This window comes from Panicum virgatum, chromosome 9N (genome assembly GCF_016808335.1).
Source record: "Panicum virgatum strain AP13 chromosome 9N, P.virgatum_v5, whole genome shotgun sequence".
In the NCBI taxonomy this organism is placed as follows: domain Eukaryota; kingdom Viridiplantae; phylum Streptophyta; class Magnoliopsida; order Poales; family Poaceae; genus Panicum; species Panicum virgatum.
The window spans coordinates 51142221-51164303 of NC_053153.1; the positions used below are offsets into that span (position 1 = coordinate 51142221).

The window sequence follows — 22083 nt, forward strand, 5'->3', positions numbered from 1 at the left end:
GGAGCGAGGAATCAGCATAGAGTTAAACCGATCTTAGTATGTGCACTCCTCCAAGCGCCTAAAGGATCGTGAGGGAGTTAGAGACAATATACGTTGCAAAAGGTACAGAGACAAGCTACGTTGCAAAGAGTACAGACATGATTTTTATCTAGATGAAACTTTTTTCATCTTTCTTCTCATCAAATATTTGTCACATCATTTAAAATGTTAATAAGACGAGACATCCCATTTAACGTGTATGAAAATTTTAAAATAAATATGTACCGGATCTATAGGCTTAAACAACTAAACTCGAGTTCTCCACTTTTTTCATACTGCTGACTGCCATAAATGTGGAGGGAGAGACCCTTAGCAGATCATTTCGAGATAGAAAATCCTCTTGAAGGGATGTACGAGTGTGGATGGTCCACGTACAATGCGGTACCTGACTCGTGCGTTCTTTTCACACTGGAGATGCGATGCAAACCTGCGTTAATTATCGGCAGCAAACCGAGCAAGCTTGCAAACCCAGAAAATTCTGAAACAGTGGGCACAGCACACGAGCGTAGCCCTGCTAATGGGTTGGAACCCGCACCATACCCAACCCCACCCAAAATTAACATATTTAGATACCCAACCCCACCCAACCCAATTAGTTAATTTCTCAACTCTAACCAATCCGCCCCATTATAAGCGGGTAACCCATAAAAACCCATGAGTTCTACTATGCAGAGGAATTTAATGGTTCTATACTTAATGTGGGGACCACATATATGTCTAGCCACACTACTTTGCACAGAGTATCTGTCAGTCATATTGACTCATCTCTAAAAATTTCAGTCAATTTCGATAAAATTTTATAGTGTGAACGCGAGGTTTTAATTCTAGGGTCCGGCTCTTGATGTGGAGCCCACGTGTAGTTCTAGCCACGCTGCTTTATACAGAGTAGCTGCCAGTCGTACTGAGTCATCTCCAACAAATTTCAGTCAATTTCGATAAAATTTTATAGTGTGAACGCGAGATTTTAATTCTAGAGTCCGGCTCTTGATGTGGAGCCCACGTGTAGTTCTAGCCACGCTGATTTATACAGAGTAGCTGCCAGTCGTACTGAGTCATCTCCAACAAATTTCAGTCAATTTCGATAAAATTTTATAGTGTGAACGCGAGGTTTTAATTCTAGGGTCCGGCTCTTGATGTGGAGCTCACGTGTAGTTCTAGTCACGCTGCTTTGCACAGAATAGCTGCCAGTCGTACTGAGTCATCTCCAATAAATTTCAGTCAATTTCGATAAAATTTTATAGTGTGAACGCGAGGTTTTAATTCTAGGGTCCGGCTCTTGATGTGGAGCCCACGTGTAGTTCTAGCCACGCTGCTTTGCACAGAGTAGCTGCCAGTCGTACTGAGTCATCTCCAAAAATTTCAGTCAATTTCAATAAAATTTTATAGTGTGAACGCGAGGTTTTAATTCTAGGGTCCGGCTCTTAATGTGGAGCCCACGTGTACTTCTAGCCACGCTGCTTTGCACAGAGTAGCTGCCAGTCGTACTGAGTCATCTCCAACAAATTTCAGTCAATTTCGATAAAATTTTATAGTGTGAACGCGAGGTTTTAATTCCAGGGTCCGGCTCTTCATGTGGGGCCCACAGGTAGTTCTAGCCACACTGCTTTGCACAAAATAGCTGCCAGTCGTACTGAGTCATCTCCAACAAAATTCAGTCAATTTCGATAAAATTTTTTGATATAAACACGTGGTTTTAATTTGAGAGTCCAGCTCTCACGTGGGACCCACATTTATATATAGTTATACTATTTTGTAAAAAATATTCATTTCAACCCACGCCAACCCGCCTCAACCCGCATTTATATAGAACCCGCCCCGACCCACCCCATTAACTAATACAACCCATTTTAAATCATCTAAACACACTCCATTTCAAAACCCACCCCATAAAATCCATTTCAACCCAACCCATTAACAGGCTACACGAGCGTGCCGGCACCGGCAGCCGGCAGGAGCGCAGCAGCCAGCAGGGCCGGGCAGCATGCAGCCAGAATGGTGAATTGCCTCCACGACTGCCCGCCCCCGGGTTCGCCAGCCAGCCACCAATTGAGCGATGGGCCGACGGCACGGCCGCGCCGTGGGGACCACGCCGGCGTCGACGTCGCTCTCGCAGGCTCGACACGTGGGCTTGCAGCCTCGCCGCGGTGTTCTCTGTGTCCGCCAGGGCCCGCCACTAGCTGCGCTTCCGCGCCTCGTCCCGCTCCGGCAGGGAAGCCTATCCGGGCCCGCTCGTCAGGGGGCTCGACGTGACGCCACTAGCGGCGGGCCCCACCGCCGCCTGCTGCCGTGCCTAGGAGTGGTAAAGAACTCAAAATTTTGAATTAGAAAATTTAAGAGCCGAGTTTTAAAAGAACCAGACTCTAATCTTATATAATTTTAAATTAAATAATTTAAAAGTCTTGTTAGGCTATGAAGAGGTCACTGGAACCCTAGCTCATTACCATCTCTAGCCGTGCCACGTTCAAGTCAACTCAATGTCCACACTAGCACCACCACTGGGTCGGCTCTGATACACTGGCTAGCTCATGGCTGGTCGGTCCCTCGGTGGCTAGCGAAGCGAGAGCCTTTTCACTAGGCTAATTACCTACCCTATCATTTGTTTTTTTCTAGAACGGACTCTGACCGCTAATTACGATATCAAATAATGCTAATTTACAAAATCAATTTCAAAATTCCTGCGCTAGGAATCCTGATGAGCATAATGAGGTCTTTGATCGTGTGATTACAGGATGACTATTGTTGCATCACTGTAGTAAATTATGAATTAATTATCGTCATTAGATTCGTCGTGAAAAATAATACCTATTCCTGAAGAGGTTTTGCAAATGGACTTTATTTAGTACTTCATGTGAAGTCTAGAAGACGCATTCTAGAAATCCTAGAATGCAACCAAACAGGTCACTATTCCGAGTCACGAGACATCAAATACCGTTAGTGTTACTAGGCCTACGCGGCCTAATTCACTAGGCTTCACTTTGATTATCTCTGGTTAAGCAGCACTAGTTTCAAGTGGCATCTCACCCCTAACGGTACTAGTGCCTCACTGATTGCGTCTCCGGGTTTTAAGAGGAGTACTATCATTTGGTGAAGATTGGGCCTGCTTTGATACCCAACTTTTGGCCAAGGATGGATTTGTTTATTTAGAATACTATGAAATTTACTTTCTCCCTATGTTCCAAATAGTTTGTTTTTTAAATTTTTTTTACATACTGCTAATCTTGATTGAAAACCATATTATTATTGGGAAAATCCGGTTTACACCCTCCAACTATCGCAAAAGTCCGATTTTCAATCTTCAACTATGAAACCGGACAACATAGGTCATCTAACTGTCAAAACCGGGCAAATTTGGTCCTTGGGGTGGTTTTAAAGGTGGTTTTCCATTTTGTGAGAATTAAAAATATTCAATTTTACACTAAAAAATTTATAAGTAATTCATTTTCAGTCAAAAAATTATAAAATGTGTATCAAAAGTTTTTTTTTAAATGTAACCTATCTATTGTCACATGACTTGTGAGCTATTCAGATCTATTTTTTTATGTTCATAATATTTGGCTACTTGCAGTTATGCCTATTATTTTTAATAACTAATATTCAAATGGAGCAATAATAGATATGTTTCATTTTTAGAAAAAAAATTGGTACTAGTTTCATATTTTTCTGATTTAAAGTGAATTAGTTTTGATTTTTTTAAATCTAATTAGATTTATTTAATTTTTTTAGAAAATACAAAACCACCTTCAAAACCATCCCAAGGGCCAAATTTGCCCGGTTTTGACAGTTGGATGGCCTATGTTGTCCGGTTTCGTAGTTGAAGGTTGAAAATCAGACTTTTGCGATAGTTCGAGGGTGAAAATTGGACTTTTTCCTTATTTATTTAATTATCTAAGTTCTTAATAAATACAACGAACTAGAAGAATAACATGTGCATGGTTTCATGTGCTTCTCTATACATCTTTTTCTTGGTATCCGATATTGTTCTAATTAGATACATGTCATTATAAGTTAAAAGAAAATTTTTATGGGATAAATTTGAACGCTAAACAAACACTTATTTTGGAACATGGAGTACTATTTTACTCCAACTTTTCATGTTTGCTTAATCAGTGGATGCCATCAGTATCATTACATGTCTAACCAAAAGAGATCAGTATAAATTTTCCAAGCATACCGTTAACATTAGTGCGGAGTCTTTCCTTTTCCTTTGATAAGGTAGTGTGGAGTCCTGGAGACAAGTTTGGCACACGAGAAGCTGAAGGTCGGTCGTCGCTATCAACATTGTGACCACTTAAGTTGGTCTTCCATACGACAGTCGGACAGTCGCTATCAACATTTGTTTCTTTTTCTTCAGAAGAAGAACATCAAGGCGCGAGTTTGCAGCCTTGCAGGGATCCTTTTTTATTTTGAAAATACTTGCAGGGGATCCTAGGTGATAGCAGCGCGATGCTAGCAGCTTGCACATCATCACGGATGACGGTTCACACACTTTTGCGAGTGCGACGGTGCGAGCTACAGCAGACGGGTCCCGTGCCCAATCAGCTGGGGCACCACATCCGCTGCCGTGGTTATCACCTCGACATGATGTGCGGCAGCAAAGGTTAGCAGCATCATGCCACGACAATGACCATGACCCCCTGTCTCGGCAGAAAAGAGTTCAGGATTCATTGCCATGCATGCATGGTCTTGCACGATATCATGACAACAGCACAGCACTTTTAACTCGACCAGTTCTTGGAGTGAAATAGGCTCCGGTTTTACAAATTTTCCCAGTACCACCCCGTTAGCTCCTTTTGAAGAAACTAAAATGAAAGTTCACAAGAAAGCAAGAACAGGAAAGGTGAAAACACATGTGATAATTAACGAATACAGACTTAAAAAATTCAGAGTCTACAAGTGACTTCAACACAAAATGTGTAACTCGATGTAGCAATCTCCTCACAACACATTAAACACTACTCGTAGTATGATGATAACACTTCTGGGAGCGCTATCCAAAATTCTCCAAGTACCACGACGGCACTTCAGCCCTGAACTTTCCTCACTTGGATGTGGTGAGTGGATTCATCTCTCCAGATTGAAGTTACTCCGCTCTGGACAAGGGTGACGTAGTCCCCCTTCTTCACATGTTGCGCTTTCTGTTTGACATTCAGACCATGAATCAGCAAAAATAAAATAAAGGAGATAAAATTCATTGAAAACAGAGATGCGTAGCATTAACAACAAAATTGTCTGATGAATTATAACTGCAAAAGCTCAGCAGTGGAACTTCCTAGCACGGGGCCTTACCAGCAAGCTGCTAATTGCTCTGGAGAAAGTTTCTTCTGCATCGTCAGAGAACTGCATGTGAATAGGGATGACACCCTGATATAGTGCCAGCCGTTGCTTCACTCGTTCCCTGCAACAGTGGTTTCCTCTAAATGTCAGTGTACTCCAGAGCATCTTTGCCTCTTTCAATAATTTGATTCAAGGAGGCTGCGGATTGGATTCGATCCACAGCATGCTCTAAAGGTCTCATTAAAAGAAAGATTATGGTATTGAGTGAAGGCGAATCCCAAAACAACTTACTCATTCGTAAATGCAAATATTGTAGATGAGGGCCGATAGTGGCTCAGAAGGACAGCCATGGAGCCTGTCTGTGTAAATACAATTATTGGCGTACGAAGGGTGTTCGCCATCATGGTTGAATGAGATCCAAACATTTTACTAAGCTGGCTTGGGGAAAACTCCTCACTGTATAGAGCCTACCAATGGAATAATAACACATAGGGAAACAAGAAATCAAAATAAAAGGACAAACCAAAATACTAACAAAAGCAAATGGTATCTTAGCATTAAAAACACTAGCTAGCCATGACTGAGCAGTGAAAATTGAACAATGCTAAGGTCATGTGCTGAATTTGAAGGAGCGAAAAGGACGGGAATCAGAAAGGACCTATTCATACCTGTGCAGGTGCAATAAGACCAGGGGAGGTAGTTGAGTTATAAAGGCTGGATTCTGTTCTAAGTGCCACAGTGTGCATCACCTTGACTGCCTTTAGTGGGTACCTAAACACAGAAATATGCGCAAAACAATTGAGTTGCAATAGACATGAACAAGCTATTGGATGCTAAAGCTGCCACATAACAGAAAAGTTCCGGGGCCGCTAAAAGGGTTTAAAGAAATGAATTGCCAGCATGGCATTACGAATATACAATTAGAAAGGCATTTAAACTGCAACACATAGTGAAACCTTACTTTCCATGTGCAGTTTCGCCAGATAACATGATGGCGTCAGCACCTTCCCGGACTGCGATAGCTATGTCAGAAACTTCAGCCCTAGTCGGAGTAGGATGGTTGATCATGCTTTCCAACATATTTGTAGCGACAATGACTGGTTTTTCCATGCTTCGACATGTCTGGACAATCTCTGCCTGAAAAAGAAAAACAGTCAAAATGTATATAATGCTGCTGCTTTGTTGAATTTTTACACAGGATTCTTTCCTAGATACAGGAATAATTGACTGATTAGGTCCTTTGAGAACTGTACGCGCAATATAATCTCACCTGCAGCAAAGGAACATCCTCAATTGGAAGTTCAGCACCAAGGTCTCCACGAGCCACCATTGCCTGAAAAAATCTCAAGAAGTTCAGCGTCGAGCAGACTAGCACTATAATGTAGTACATGACAGCAGATTTTTCCCCTTTTTGGTTATCAGACCTAGACCCAACATGCATTATATACAGTATACATGCAACCAGAGGAGTGCTTGTATGCTACATAGAAGCAACTCAAGGGAAAGAAAAAAAGGCAAGAATAATGTAGATTGAACAAGTTTCTCAACACAGATTGCTTCATGTGCTTATCATGAGTTCATGACAACTATCAAAATTCCAAAGTATATTTACATTTTGCCAATCTACAAGGCCTTTCTCTTTATATTTACATTTTGCCAATTTACAAGACCTTTCTCTTTTTGCCAATGTACTTCTTTTTTGGTATCAAATGATTACACAGCCGATTCAATAGTCTTACCCCATCTGAAGCAGCAATAATGGACTGCAGATTTGGTATTGAATCTGCACTTTCAATTTTTGGAATGACATGTATATCCGCATTAGCACCTGGATTCGAAAGCAGCACAAAAACATCAATAAGGTTCCTGTTTCCCAGAATAGATAACCACAACTAGCATAGATGGCAGAAAGCACATTACCTTTAAGGTAGTCCTTTAATTCATGAATAACTTTGGCATCTTTCACAAAGGAAACTGCATAGAAATCAACACCATTTTCGACGCCAAATTTTATGTCTTCCCAATCCTTTTCTGTTGGAACAGAAGCACATTAGGATTTTGGATGCAACTATGTGACAGCTAGACCAGTCAAGAGGATAAACTAACCTGTGATAGATGGCAAAGTGGCACTCTTTCCACGGACATTTAGGTGGCGCCTTGATTTCAATTCTCCACCATCAACTACTTCACACTTGACTGTATCAGCTGATTTAGCCTTCACTGCAAGCGACATCATTCCTCCTGTAGCGCATAAACAGTAGATGAATGATCAGTTAATGAAACATAATATTGTAAATTGTGTTTTAATTGCAAACAAGCGCATCAACTTATGGAACAAGACAACCAAAGAATCTGACAATATCATTATAGGATTTTAGTAATACAAAATCAACACAATCAAATTACTAAAAATAACGAAATAAGGTAAGATTGCACAAGAAACATGATTGTAGGGATAACTTGAATATCACCAGGCCACAGCATGAACAAGATTTTGCTTCAACAGGGAACTCAACATTCAGGCGCATTCAAAGTAGAACATGACAATGAGAGTTTAGCTCACCATCCACCAATAGTATGTCGCCAACTTCAACATCACTTATGAAGTCATCATAATTCACGCTCACGGTGTCTTCGGTGCTCACCCCTCTTTTAATCGTGAAGTTGAACTCTTGACCTTCCTTGAGCATGATTGGCTCTGGAACATCCCCACTTCTAACTTCAGGACCCTGCGCTCCTCAAATTCAGTCATAAGAACATATGTTTCAGAAGCATTTGAATTTAATGTACTGAGCCAAGATATACCTTGGTATCCAGCATGATGGCAATAACATTACCATCAGTATTCTGTGCATTGTACTCCTTGACCAAATCAATAACCTTCTTGTGTGACTGATGATCACCATGGGACATATTAAGGCGTGCAACATTCATTCCAGTCTCTGCAAGCTTCCAGATCATCTCACGAGTGTTGGTTGAGGGGCCTATAGTGCAGACTATCTTTGTCTTCCTCCTAGAATTCGCAGTAACAGCCAGTGAAGTGATTTCAGTAGTAGCTTCGCTATTCATCTGCATTCAGGCATGACAATTTTGTCACCACATGCAGCAACCACTTTAAAGCGATTAGCTATCCTATCGTTTGTAGTTCATACCAAAAGCAATTGTTGCCTAGAAAGTCTAAAATAAGCTAAACATTGGTTACAAACTTCAGGTAGAGGTAGAAATAGTATCGAAATCTGAAACCATCTTCTGGAGTCAGGTAGTCAACATAGGGGAGCCAGCATAGGCACCAAATCAGATCAAGTAAAATGAACATACAGTTATGTGCTCGTAGATAAAATGTCCTGGAAATGAACAAACAGTTATACATCTAATGCACTATGCTGCAGCTTTTTTTTCAGTATCGAAATGACAATCACCAATTTCTGAGCCTGGCGCTCGGGATCAGACGATCAACGGTTATTCCCTAAGCAGCTTGCAGCAACGACTACATTACGATCACCAACGGCGGCTCAGCGCTCGGGATCCAAATAGCCAAACATGAGCGCAGGGGCTAACCCGATGCATGCAAGGCCGAAGAGTAAAAACGTGTGATTAATCTCCTCTTAACCCAATCACTAAGCACAAACGCACTCAGAAACAGAAAGTAGCAGTACACTGGTTGCGCCAAGCGCTGTGCAAGGAGGAGGGCAAAAAGGACGGCACTCACCTGAGCATGCAGCGCGCCGTTGGTCCCGCCGGCGAGATCCGCCGTCACCGTCTCGGCGGCGACCGTCCGCAGCGACCGCGCCGCCACGGCCCTCCTGAGCTGCGGTGGCGCCGCCGCCGCCGCCGGGGCGGGGGGCGCAGCCGGCCTGAGCGCCGGCGCCGCCATTCTCGCCGCCGCGAACCCCCCGATCTCCGCCGCCGCCATTTTAGTGCCCCCTTGCTCCGCGCCGCGCTCGAGGGAGTGGTGCACGAGCACGACAAGTCGTGGAGGCGGCGGCTGCGGGGACCTGCGACGCGCGTGTGTGGGAGCGCGCTCTCCGCCGCGAGGGTTTTCGTAGGATATTCCGGCGAGGGCGAGGCGGTGTGCGTGGGCCGCGTCTTTATACGCCGCAGAGGGAGAGGAGAGATGGGGGACTGGGGGAGGGAGGAGGCGGGCCCGTGCGCCAGGTGTGTACGGGGGGCGCCGGGCGCCGGGCGCCGGGCGCGGTCCACACGCTGGCTCCAATCCCCTCCTCGGTTCCACCGCCCGAGAGGACCGGAGGAGCTTGGAAGGCGCTGCTGGCCTGGCAGGCCGCTGCTCCGCCCGGGGCCCAAACGTCAGTGGCTGTGCGCGCTCTTACGGGCCCGCTCGTCAGGAGCCGGGCACTTGCGTCTCTGGCCAGTCTCTGTCTCTCTGCCTCTCTGGGTTTCCGTGAGACCATGAGAAAAAAAATCTTGAATCTCTGGGTCCGGGAGGAATATGCCACGAGGTGGAAAGAGACTCAAGCTGTCGATGGCAAGCGGAGACCATGGCGCCGACTGACATGTGGGGCTGGGATAACAGGGGCGGAGCTGGCGAGGCGGGGGCATAGCTGTTAGACGTTTGCGTCGAGGCAACAAGGCGAAAGCGATCCTCTCGAGCACTTCTCCTTCAGCGTCGTAGAAAAAAAAGCTCTGGTGACTGGAGTTTTGCCGTTCCGGTCGCGTCGCGTCACGTGCGATTTTTATTTTGTTTGGGTGGTTACGGGTCACACGTGGTACACAACAGATATCTGCCCCAAGCAGCGAAACGAATCTTCGTCGCTTGGTCCATGCCATGGGCTGTTCCTCTCTTTTCGTGTCTGGTTCTAATCAGGACGACCAGCACAACGGCAATTAGGCGAACACAACCGGCCAACCGGGTCCGGGGTCCTCGCAAGGCGGCTGCATATATGATGTATGGCTGTCACCATCCATGTAGCTGAGAAACAAGTACATGTACTTGTCTGATTGTATCCTCAGCCACTAAAGCAGAGTCTGTGCCTTTGTAGGAACTTGGAAAGTAGCAGGAGAAACAAACTATAGTTTGGGCATGAAACATGATTTCCAAGAACACGGTGCGAACGAAACATGGCGCTGTGACAGGAACCACCACCCTTATTTTGGTGTAAACTGCGTGAATGTTCTGTTAGTCCAAGATTGAAGAGAACAATATGCTTGAAGAGAACAATATGCTACAAAACCAAGGTGGTCTTCCCCAGGCAACAAAACAGCATTGTCGATGGTACAGACACACACGGCATTTCGGCTCATTCGGTCAGCGATCAGAAAGAGGGAACGCCTGCGCAACTGGTACAAGGTAAAACATTAACAAGTGACTCCGTATGGAAGAACTGCAGCTGCCACCGGTCTGCCCTCCTCGTTCAGGATATTATATGTGGAAGCAGCATTCCTCTGGAAACAATGGAAGCATTGGATTCTCTATAAGCAAAGGAACAGCACAAGTTTCGTTGCTCTTCCAAAGTTCCAATCTTTAACTATTAAATGCATACCGAATCGATGGGTTCCAGTTTCATTCCAGTCGATCGAATGAATTTCCGCAGCTCAGGACTGACCGGCTGGATGTGTCTTCCACAACCAAGAATCAAAATCTCTGGAGAAGAATGGCAATATCAAATGGTGTCAACAACACTAATTTTCTACCTATGTGGAGGATTGAAAATGCACAAAAAAGTTTACAACAGGACTTGGTGCACTAACTTGAGCCCCACCATAAGAAAATGTATGCACATCAGCAATGTGCATAACTAAGGACTGCCTATTGACTAAACAAACATAAACATGAAATCTCCGACCATGGAAAATCATGATTTTTTTTTCTAGTTTTCCTAATGGGGGCAGCACCAACAGCATTGGTAAAAACCAACAAATAAGGCCCATGCAAAACATCGGATGATGCCATTAGCACAAAAACTGCGAAGGTTAACTGAGTATCCACAACCTTACCTGGGACAGGGTGCACAACTTTGAAGATTGATAAACTGCATTATTGAAGCAAGGAAAAAGTGTCACTACATATAACACATAGTAGGAATATTATCATCGCCACAAATGCAAATAAAAAGTAACAGACACAGGAGTTCTAAAGTATCTAAGCATCAATATTCATATATAGAATGGAGTATACAACACTTGCACCAATCTCTAAATTCAAGTGTGAATGCTACCTTTCAGCAGTTATCTCTGAAAACGTTTTGGGTGCCCATGTCATTATCTTGTTCTCTACAATCACTAAGCTGCCTTCGTATTTTACATTGTTAATCTTGAATCCAGTGTCATCATACCTGCAAACAGCAAAAGACTCATGATTCAATGTTCCGGTCCAAACTGAAGCACAGAACAAAGTTGTACAGCTTATGGGCTTTTCGTTGATAAAAAAGAAATAGAAAACACAACACCAAAAACATAACATGAGAACTCCAGGCCTCCAAGATATGGAGAAATTCAAGAACATCCTAGTCACTAGGTTTTCATATTTGTGTGTTACTCTTCAAATGGCATATCAGTGAGGCCAATTTGATTCAGTAATGATCACAAAAATTTGCAAATGAATATGATAAATTCAGAATTCTTTGTCCTACACACCACTGATACCTGTCGTGCTGAATGGATTTGTTACAAGAACAAGCCAGCGATCTTCAAATCCTTACTGACACTAAATACAGTTCAATATACAATAATTATCTCAATGTCCCTCTTATATATCTAAGAAAAAAATTACTTCAGTTCATAATGGAGGCTTTCCTGACTGCTAGTTGGTGCATTTGGAAACAAACAATTTTTTCTTAGCGATAGACTGCACTCTCAAGCAAGGTGGGAAAGACAATTGAAGGAGAAGATTATCCTACATTCACAAAGGATTAGAAACAGGTCTACTTCTGCATGATTTAGAAACGATTGGCACCATTTTGTAAAATCAGGTATCTATCATGTCTTCCGCTTGGGGGATGTTTTATTGTTGTAGCATCCACTAAGGGATTTTTTTCTCCACTTGTACATATTTCGCGTTTCCATTTAGTAAAAACCCACTGAACTAAAACACAAAAAACATAACAGCACAACTCTAAAACTCCATGATGCATGTATGTTCAGTAGATCTTTTTTGCATTTGTGTTACTCCTGCAAATTGCATATCAGTGAGGCTGACAAGTTGATCCCAGGTAAAAAACAGCAAAATTAGTGGAGCTTGTGGAAAATAGAAATGCAGCACAATTCAGCACATTTAGTCACATACCAGGGTGCCAGTAGTGTAAATTAATTCTTTTAGAGGAACAGGTAAAGATACAAATGCCTTATCAAAACGAAAAGCAGTTTGGTACAAGGATTATCTCAAGAGCCAGCAGCTTAACAGGGAAAACGGATGCAATATTTAACATACTATGCCAACCTTCACTCACCAGTACATTACAATAAGGTTGCTCAGAATCAACTGAAATCTCTGAAGCATGCAGTACCAGATGGAAGGTTGCTCAGAATCAATTGAAAGCTCTGAGGCATGCAGTACCAGACAGCCAAACCCAATAAAAGAGAAGGGACACTCATTGTTTTTCAAGAAAGCAAAAACAAGGGCCAACGGGCCATATAACTTCCAACTTGCTCGATGGTCACGCTCTTTTCCTTATCATTCCAGAACAATAGAATCCTAGGTTTATCTAGTTTTCCGAATACCAATTGAATCAAGGCACATAACCATATTAATGAAGCAAATGTATTTCACAGATAATGATGACTTAACTACCCAAAAAAAAAGCTATGCAAGGAAAGATTTGAATCATCACCCTAGCAGAAAGAGGCAACTTTGGGCATGTTATGTGAATTCCAAGACCAACATGAGCAGAACAGAAGGTAAAACAAGACACCATCAATTGTACCTCCATGTTCTGATGTATAGCAGATAAATTGTAAATCTGCTACTAGAAGAGAATATACTACACGGTTAAGATGTTTCTCTATGAAAAATTGAAAACAAAAGAGAAGATGAAAAGGACAGCAACATATTTGGTGATTGCTATTTTCCTATTTGTTCAGCCTGAAAGGAATCAGTAACCTTTTTTGAAAAACTAGTTATTGACAGATGTACAGAACAATTAGTTCCAATTCACCTCCCTAAAAACCAAAGGATCATGATATTGGCTCTGGTGATTAAATGAAAAAGGACAGATGGCCCTCATTGGCCTCATGCCTCGAATCAATATTAGTGTCAAAACAGGCTCTGTCCTAAGCTCACAGGCATTTATTTGCTAAAAAATGATCTTCAAATAATATACCCTCCCTATTCTAACATGTGGTAGATAAATGCCATAATTCTGTGGGGAGAATATAACACACAATGACACAACCAATAAATATTTTCATAGGGGAAAAAAAAAGAAGAGGACAACAAAAGAAGAAATATTTTCCCATACATGTTGTCTCCCTCTATGTTCAACTGGAAAGGGATTGGTTCACTTTTGTCATTATCTGATATGTACAACTGCTCATAGATATTAAGGCCCAAGTCATGTCTGATGTCTCCAGAAGCTGAACGATCATGACATGGCCTTGGCAATAAAAATGAACAGGGACAGATGATCTTCATGTTTCAATCCCTTACCAGTTTTAAAAATGCTGCGAGACAGCCTCCGCATTTTATATGCCAGCAATATGATCAGTTTCTGAACTTCTGGCTTATATTGAGGTGACCATGGCCCTGTTGTTTCCGATAATAATCAGCTTATCGATGAAAATAAACGATAATCCCACCAAAGACCCCATTATTTTCGCTTCTGTGGTAAGCTGCTTCAAAGATTTGAACTACAAGAAGCGTAAAGCAATAAGCAAGAAAACCTTCGCCTAGTTTATAATCTAAGAGTGGCTGAGAGAAGCGGAAACAAACAGGCCTACTTCCCACTAAAGCACACATGTCTGGAACGCAAATAATCCGTCAGAGAAATAAAACCCTGTTTCTACATTTATGTATCATACATAATGGTTCATCCAAAATCCTTCAATCCAACGCCTTTACTACAAAGCAGATTACACGCCAAGCATAGACATAGACATTCATATCTCAAAATTAGGAAACAGAGAGTACACCTAGCCCTTAACAATTATTGCCGTTCAACAACAACAAAAACTAAAACAACGAGGCGAAGGGATGCTAGGAGAGATTGCTTACGACTGGAATCGGAGCTGGTCTTCGGGGACGCTGTCGATGAGGTTGATCTGGTCGTACAAAGAGAAGGTCCTCCTGCTCGCACCCGCATCCCAGTCAAATCAGATCCAATCAAGCACCAACAGGCACACGGAAAGAACAACAGCAGCAACTAGCATTTCCTCGGCCCTGCGGGAAGCCGGTGTACCTGAGAGAAGGGAGGCGCCTGAGCCGTGCGCCGCCAGAGACGGGCTCGCTTCGCAACGATTTCACCAGCTGCGGCAGCGCTCCCAGCGCCTTCTGCCCGCGCGCCGCCCCTGCCATCGCCTCCCTCCGCTTCGCCGCCGGGCGGTGGGTTCCTCGGTGGGCGCTGCTCCGTTCAGTCGTTCTAGAGGGGTCGGGGGATTTTGCATCTAAGACCTTGTAAAATTGTATCGAAATTCGAACGAGTCCTCACTTGACGCTAGACGGTTTCGAGGACATTTGGCCCATGTAGCAAGAGTTGGGCTGGGCAATTGCACATTCACACAGCCCGGGCGTCGTGCGACTGCGAGCTGCTAGCGTGCCGGGGATGCCTGTGGCGGCCGGCGGCGGCGGGGGAGCTAAAGCGGCGGTGGCAGAGCAGATAGCGCAGGCGGTGCAGTCCACCTCCAACCTTCTCCAGCTCATGGAGCAGTCCTCCCCCGCGCAGGTCTCTGCCGCCTGTCTGTCCCTATCCTCTCCCTTTCAACCTTGTTGTATCTTCCAATTTTGTCTGATTTTATACCGGTTTGGTGATTCGAAGAAATAATTTGCAAATTAATCATGGTTGGATGGAAATATGGGCCAATTTTTCCGTCTTCTATCTTCAGAACTAATAAGGTTAGAAATCTTATGATGGATTTGTTCATTGTTGAACTTGCGCTTAGGGCTTGGATCTGAACTGATTGCTCAATTCTTATGAAGAGGAGTTGAATGTTACCATTCTGCATCTTAATACTTTCTACATTCAACTGGCATCAAATGATCAGCGTGCGCTTTGATTGGCATTGAGCAACTTCCAGAACGCTGCTCTGAACTGTCCCTTCAGATGAACCATCGTATATAGTGATAGATGGTTCGATTGCTTTCCTTCTAGTCCATCCATCGTGAAGTAGAACAACTAGTCCACTTAAGCCGGAATTGTTTCAGAGTTCTTCCGGATCCTGATCATTGTGCACCAACATATCTAGAGAAAAAACTCTGGTGTTTGATTCATGCTAAGAGCTTCAATAAATTTAAGAGACTGCATCCAGTATGAATTTGTTGTAGTGTACTCATTGCTATCAAGGTACAAGCAAAGAGTTTCTCAAGCGGGATGATCATCACTAACGACTAACCAAGTATAATTTTGGTCTCAGGTTCACTTGGCCAAACTTCCCAAGAATCTCTTGGCAAAAGCATCATTTGCAAAGAACACAGAGCAGGTATGAAGTGTAGCATTGGATGCCAAACAACTTGTAAATTAGCCATTAACATTTTTGTCCTATTCTAGGTGCTACACCAACTGCCTCAAGTAATTTCTTCCTTGGATGCTTATATGGATAGGAGTTTGCAAAGGTGAGCTTCCCCTCTTTAATTTTTTTTAACGTGAAGCTTCCCCACTTTATGGCGTATGCATATTATTCATTCTCTGGTCATTATAAATTTCACAATTTTATCTAAATAGTCATGAAGTTTTTTGTGCTGTATTTTGTCATGCACAGATTGCAACCAATTAAGTTGAAGTTTATTTCTTCCTCTTTGTTCGGCCCAGAAAGGGTCCGCTTCACTTTTGCTCACAGCAAAGTTCCAAAAATCATTCCCCTAGAAGGTCAAGGATCCTGCAAGACAGGATGATGCAAATTTATTTGTCCAAAAGAATATTGATTTCCAAGCTTCCAGCTTGCATCGAAACGACCGCACCAAAACAAATTGGTCTAGGACACTCCTCAGAAAAATTAAATCAAGTTCGTATGTTTCTGTAACACACATGATGGTTCTTCCAATATCCATCAATCTAAGCCCGAACTACAAGGAAGAGATACATTGTTCAGATTCCAATCAACTAGGTTGAAGTTAATTTTGTTCAGTATCACCTATGATAAACTCCTCCATTTTTTTTTTCAAAAAATGCAGTGCATCTCAAATTAAGACTGTCACACAGCTCTTGTCAAACATGGAGAACACTCAGCTGAGATCCATCTTGCCTTCCACTCAGATGAAGAAAGATATCAAGAATACTGAACCTGAAGAACTCAGGGTTGAATGATGTGTTTGCAGAGATGTAACCGGAGGCTTGTTTTCTCAGTCATTCTGATGAAGTTTGGGTACCTTGGTTTTGGAGGTGACTTGAGAAGTAACTGGCAAAAGGATACATTGCTGCTTACTGATTGTTCATTTGCTCAATTTGGTTCGGCAATGGTGTAACTACTCTTCAGGTGCCATGTGTTTGCTGCGCTTTCTGGGTCTGTAGCAATCATGTTTTTATGTAATTGCATTAGTAGCTTTTATAAGAAAATTGAGTTGTATATTGAGCTCCCCTTTCAGGATTAAGAAAATAAGCGATGAAACGTTTACTGTGGCACTGCTCTCTTAAACATTATTGGATTTATGTCACGTGATGTAGCTACCTACCCTAAGATATTTTAACGATTCGTCCCTTCTCTATAATAGGGGAGGGCATGTTCCAATGACCCAATCATTTTCCACTCTCCTAGTGTCATGATGCTATGCACGGCTCCAGTAGTAAGCTGCAGCAGGTAGAAATCAAGAGGAGCACTGACATAGACTTGGGAACGAGAGGCAACTGGGAAGAAGCGAAGAGAGGAATGCAACTGAGAAGAGGAATGCAGCTGGGAAGAAGCGATGAGAGGAATCTGTACTTCTGCCCACGGGAGCAGCTTCGTGTACTTCTGCCCACGGCAGCCTGGCTCACACCACAGATGCAGACCCGCTCTAGCTAGGCCTACCACAAATGCGGGTGAACTTGTTTCGTTGCCCATCCGACCAGCCGTTTATCATTGTGGGCTGAGTGCTGAACTTGTTCATGGATCTCGAGTGGAAATTGATTATGCAATTACTAACTCTTGATTTCACGCTGGTGGCAGTTGAATGTTACCCAACTTGGGGAATTTCTGCATGAACTAAACGTGAATAACCCCTACGTGCCTCTGATTGGCATTCATAGGGGCAGCATTCTACTTGATGATTTCAAGCGTACCACGCAAAAATAGCAAATTTTGTCGACCTATTGACATTAAGAGCAATGGCCGACTCTGTATAGCAAGATAGCAAGAGCATCATGCTTGAGTTCTCCGATTCTTAAGATAATCACGTTGCACTGCTAAAAAATAATTTTTAGAGACGGGTAAAACACCATTTGTAGGAGCAAGTGTGATACCCTCTCCTGCTTTTCGCCGCCAAAAATAGTTGTTTGCTGGGTAGGTAACGTGCCCGTCCCTACAAATCGATTTCTATGAAGAGGTCACGCCATCACCTATCCTTAAAAATAGTATGGGTGACGGCATGACCCGTTCCCATGAAATATTTTTTTTTCTAATTATTCAAATTTATTTTTAAATCTTTAAATACAATAGAATAAATAAAAAAGTAAAACTTCTACACTATGTTGTGAACTATAGATACAGAAAAAATATACTACACTATGTTGTGAACTATAGATACAGAAAAAAATATACAAAATATATTCCAGTGTATAAGATTAAGATCGTGGAACCTCAAAGGATAACTATATATTCGTTGGTAGCTATTATGACTATATGTAGGGCACAACTATTAAATGATCTTGTGTTCCTAAATGGTCTTAATGAATAATACATAAACTATAAAATTTTAGATCTTACCACTGCAACTTTGATATAGAACTACTCTACTTCCAAGGTTGTTTGAAAAAATATCAAAACTTCTAGATTTTAAACTTAGAAAACCTATAATAATATTTTGGACTATTAAATAACTTTGAATGAAAAAGTTATCAACAATAAAGTTTGATATAAAGTTTGACTTCAACTGAGATCATATGAAAACAATTATGAATTTCTTTTATGTAGAATCATTTTTAGGAGCAGATCATGATATCCTTTTTAGGGGTGGTTAATAGCGTCACCCATCCTTAGGCCAGTCTCAGTGGGAGTTTCATGGGCACAATTACGTAGACTGGAAACTAGGTAACTGTGCCAGATGGGTTTTATGGTGATGAAACTCCCTTCACATCTCATGAAACTATATCATTCTCTTTACTTGCCACGTCAGCAAAATTGATGATATTTAATGCTACGAAACTCTCCATGAAACCTCTATTAAGACTGACCTTCCTTAGAAATGAGCACCTTTTTCAGTGGCAGACGATAGCATCACCCACCTCTAAAACTATATTTCTAAGGATGTGTGATGTCATCACACGCCCCTAAAAATATATTTCTATGAATGAGTGAATTACTACAGTAACCTCACTCCATTTGGGAGCACGTTATCTTTTGAGGTGCCCCTAGAAAAAAATGGAGCGCACCTGTAAATCGTTTTTGTCGTAGTTGCTCTCAAGGTAAACACTTTGTTCACTCTATTATCTTCCAGTCCTGCTAGTTAATTATCATACTCCCTCCATCCAAGTATGATATATTTTCATATGGCACAATGACCAAGGGCACCAAATGTGCTTATGAATCTCATAAATGCAACTTAGACTTTTTGTTGGTCCTCCAATATTTTAACTGGGAACTCCTCGTTTCTAGTGCTCTTTATTATCACAACCCATGCCAATAGCAAATATAGCTATTATTTTTGAACATTTGAAGTTTTGAAATATAGCTATCAAAAGTGGATGGAGGGATTAGTTCACAAATAGTTTTCCTGTGTTCGGGTTAGCGCATTAGGGAGGTCGGAAGCAATTTTATTTGTAGGAAAACGAACCGAGTGCATTCGGTAGTGATGGCAGTGATTGGACTCAAACTGTTGAGCATATACGCGGATTTATTACAAATGCCAAAGGTTACCACTCATGCTCTCAGTTTTCAGCTAAACACATTGATTCACGGGCACACCTCCATCACTTTCCTCTATAAAAACAAGGGCGGCAGTGTCACAGCCTGGAAAAAAAAGAGAAGAAAAAGAAAATTCCCGGCCGGGCCCCACCTATCAGTCTCCCCTTCCCTCTCCTCCTCTGTCCCGCCGCGTCGCGCCGCATGCATCACCCCGCCGCCGGCCATCCTCGCGAGTCGCGCCACGTGCCGGCCATCCTTGTGTTCCGTGCCGCCCCTTCACTTCTCCCTTGCCCCCTCTCCTTATCCGCGCCCGGTCGGCCTCGTTCCCCGCCCCAAACCCTAGCCCTTCTCCTCCATTGCCGCCGCCGCCCCCGAGCTTCGTCGCCGCCACGATTCGCCGCCGCCGGTGAGGTGCTCCCCAATCCAGTGCACGCACCACCTAGCCCACCCCCTCCTCGACCGGTTTGGGTCCTCACCCGGCCTCATCCCCCTCCCTACTGGGCTCTCAGCGGAGCTCGCCGTCCGACGCCGCCTAGCGCCATCGTGCCGCCTCCTCGTCACTCCTCCTCGGCTGCGCCGCCGCTGGTGAGCCTCGCCGCTGTCACCTCCATCCCGTGCGCGCGCCCTTTGCCCCGCTCTGGCCCCGCCTCTCCGCGCCGCCTCGCGCCGCCGCCGCCGCCGCCGCCGCCGCGCGTGTGCACGCGCGCGCGTCGCGCCGCGTGCACGCCGTGGCCGCGCCACGGCGCGCTTGGGCCGTGCGCACCCCGGGTCAAGGCCGCCCGTCCTGCTTTGACCTGGCCCGGGGGAGCCCCTGCCCGTGGGGCCCGCTTGTCGGCCTCTGGGCTGGCTAGGTCCGGGTACACCTAGCATTTTGCTAGGGTTTTTCTTAGGGTTTATATTTCTGCAATCTTGTAAAATCTCTAGAAATTCATGTATAGCTCCAAAAATTATGAAACTTGTTTTGTTAGATTCCTCTAGCTTAGATATACTTAGGAAAAATATTGTTGTGCATGTTACTTTATTGTAGATTTATCTATATGTTTATCTTGCAAAAGTGAGTTTAATGCTTATTTATTTGTGTATGGCTCCAAAAATTGCAAACCAAATTTTCTTAGACTCCTTGTGAGGTGTAGTTTTCAGTGGTGCAACTTGTCCACATGCTTCCTTTCTGTATATCAAAGTATTAGTTTGTTTTCGTATACTTTGTCTGAAAACGGTTTAATATAGAACTTCTTTCTGGAAAGTGAGAAAATAGTAAAACCAATTTTTTTATCTTTGTTTTCAAGCCTAGTTTCTATGGTAATTTGTTTGGATTTGTTTAGTTTAGTTTGCATGCCTTTTCTGATTTACCTTGTTTAGAGTGGCTGAAAACTAATATGTTTATGATTAATACTAGGAAAATTCTTTTGATGTAAATCCAATTTTCATGAGTTCCTTGTAATGTACTCTACTTGTTAAATTTAATTTGTGATTTATTCTTGCTGTATATGTTTATTTTCTAATTCTTGATCTAGCTTTTCTGTTCGCGTGTACAATAGTGATTGTTTGTCGTCGCGTGTGTTACGTTTGCGCATCATCGCATATGTGCCTTTCATTATGCATGTCTTATCACCCTTGCATAATCTAGGGTATCACACTAATGCATGCATCTCATTTCGTGCATAGCATTTCTTGCACAATTATGGCATCATGCTAATTCTGGCATCTCATTCATGCATTATAGTGACTGAACCGTCGGAGAACGAACCCGTTGAGCCTGCCGAGTCCGTCGAGCCTGAACCCGGAGTCCAGTTCATGGTCGAGCCCGAAGTTAACCAAGGCAAGCAGCTAAGCATATTCCTTGCACCTGTCTAATCTAATTTAGTTTAGCTATTCCACTGGGTATTGTTGGGCTATATATGTAGTATGTATGTATTGCATTTTCGTACCTCCTTTGATGCACTATCCTTCCTTGATTTGTTTAACCATGTCCTTGCCACATGTTAGTTAGTTAATTACTTAATCTGACTAGATGCTTAGCCCTACTTAGAATACTCATACTGCTTGCTAGAAAGGAATGGTTTAGAGTATCACACTTACCTGATTATCCTTGATCGCACTTGAGCTTCTAGGGCAAGTGGAGTGCAGAATCGAGATTCGAGCGGAATGTTAGGGCCTAGAGAATGAAGTCACATGGGCATAGTCCGCTTGGATCGATTAAGGACCGAGTGGACGACGTCGGTTTTGAGCACCTTTCCGTGCTACCACATATCCAATATAATGGAACGGATAAGCCAATTACCTTCTTTGACTTGATCATTGATGTGCAGTCCTAGATACGTGGCTACGGGCTATGCAGAGAGGCTTAGTGTGTCCCCAGGTGGACCTATGTGTAGGAAAGTTTAGAGCTGTCCCTGGTGGAACTAAGTCTCTACTCGTATTCTAGGTGTGAGGTTCAATGATCGAGCCATGTTGGGAACGGTTGATGCGAGTACTCCCTTATCCAACTTTGGCCGGTTGGGTGAGTTGCATGGTCCTTGCGTCGTGTGGGTAAAGTAGTACACCCTTGCAAGGTTTTAATCAATTCGAATTGCCACGCTCTCGGTTATGAGCAAGCTCATTATCCCATGAACTCCTCGTAGAATTTCGTTT

General features: G+C 43.2%; 3 protein-coding genes across 4 annotated transcripts; 1 reads left to right on the forward strand and 2 right to left on the reverse strand.

Annotated features, from left to right (window-relative positions):
- Nucleotides 1-4791: 4791 nt before the first annotated feature.
- Nucleotides 4792-9443, reverse strand: LOC120688109 (pyruvate kinase isozyme G, chloroplastic-like). The gene is made up of 12 exons (XM_039970279.1): nucleotides 9023-9443; nucleotides 8119-8382; nucleotides 7877-8042; nucleotides 7420-7554; nucleotides 7234-7344; nucleotides 7053-7141; nucleotides 6584-6646; nucleotides 6275-6450; nucleotides 5982-6084; nucleotides 5605-5780; nucleotides 5326-5434; nucleotides 4792-5174 (listed from the first exon to the last, which is right to left on the reverse strand). Exons 1-12 carry the CDS (start codon nucleotides 9224-9226, stop codon nucleotides 5061-5063), a joined length of 1710 nt encoding a protein of 569 aa, XP_039826213.1. The 5' UTR covers nucleotides 9227-9443; the 3' UTR covers nucleotides 4792-5060.
- A 947-nt stretch (nucleotides 9444-10390) lies between these two features.
- LOC120688110 (NADH dehydrogenase [ubiquinone] 1 alpha subcomplex assembly factor 3-like) lies at nucleotides 10391-14855 on the reverse strand. The gene is made up of 6 exons (XM_039970280.1): nucleotides 14661-14855; nucleotides 14477-14548; nucleotides 11487-11603; nucleotides 11266-11300; nucleotides 10812-10912; nucleotides 10391-10713 (listed from the first exon to the last, which is right to left on the reverse strand). Exons 1-6 carry the CDS (start codon nucleotides 14774-14776, stop codon nucleotides 10627-10629), a joined length of 528 nt encoding a protein of 175 aa, XP_039826214.1. The 5' UTR covers nucleotides 14777-14855; the 3' UTR covers nucleotides 10391-10626.
- Nucleotides 14856-14938: 83 nt separating this feature from the next.
- LOC120688112 (tobamovirus multiplication protein 2B-like) lies at nucleotides 14939-17063 on the forward strand. 2 transcript variants are annotated; one of them, XM_039970282.1, is made up of 4 exons: nucleotides 14939-15143; nucleotides 15832-15897; nucleotides 15966-16030; nucleotides 16177-16494. In XM_039970282.1, the coding sequence occupies exons 1-4, from the start codon at nucleotides 15024-15026 to the stop codon at nucleotides 16307-16309; spliced, it is 384 nt and encodes a 127-aa protein (XP_039826216.1). In that variant the 5' UTR covers nucleotides 14939-15023; the 3' UTR covers nucleotides 16310-16494. The 2 variants fall into 2 exon arrangements, with proteins under 2 accessions (XP_039826216.1, XP_039826215.1); XM_039970281.1 differs by lacking the exon at nucleotides 16177-16494 and adding an exon at nucleotides 16589-17063 and having other exon boundaries at nucleotides 14944-15143.
- The last annotated feature ends 5020 nt before the right edge of the window (nucleotides 17064-22083 follow it).

Coding starts and splice junctions, on each gene's coding strand:
- LOC120688110 (XM_039970280.1), bottom strand. CDS start 14,776: ATGGCAGGGGCGGCGCGCGGGCAGAAGGCGCTGGGAGCGCTGCCGCAG. Junction 14,549..14,660: donor AGGCGCCTCCCTTCTCTCAG/GTACACCGGCTT, acceptor GGGTGCGAGCAG/GAGGACCTTCTCTTTGTACG. Junction 11,604..14,476: donor GACCAGCTCCGATTCCAGTC/GTAAGCAATCTC, acceptor TGCTGTTTGCAG/GTATGATGACACTGGATTCA.
- LOC120688109 (XM_039970279.1), bottom strand. CDS start 9,226: ATGGCGGCGGCGGAGATCGGGGGGTTCGCGGCGGCGAGAATGGCGGCG. Junction 8,383..9,022: donor ACGGCGCGCTGCATGCTCAG/GTGAGTGCCGTC, acceptor GCCTGAATGCAG/ATGAATAGCGAAGCTACTAC. Junction 5,175..5,325: donor GAGCAATTAGCAGCTTGCTG/GTAAGGCCCCGT, acceptor AATGTCAAACAG/AAAGCGCAACATGTGAAGAA.
- LOC120688112 (XM_039970282.1), top strand. CDS start 15,024: ATGCCTGTGGCGGCCGGCGGCGGCGGGGGAGCTAAAGCGGCGGTGGCA. Junction 15,144..15,831: donor AGCAGTCCTCCCCCGCGCAG/GTCTCTGCCGCC, acceptor TTTTGGTCTCAG/GTTCACTTGGCCAAACTTCC. Junction 15,898..15,965: donor TTGCAAAGAACACAGAGCAG/GTATGAAGTGTA, acceptor GTCCTATTCTAG/GTGCTACACCAACTGCCTCA.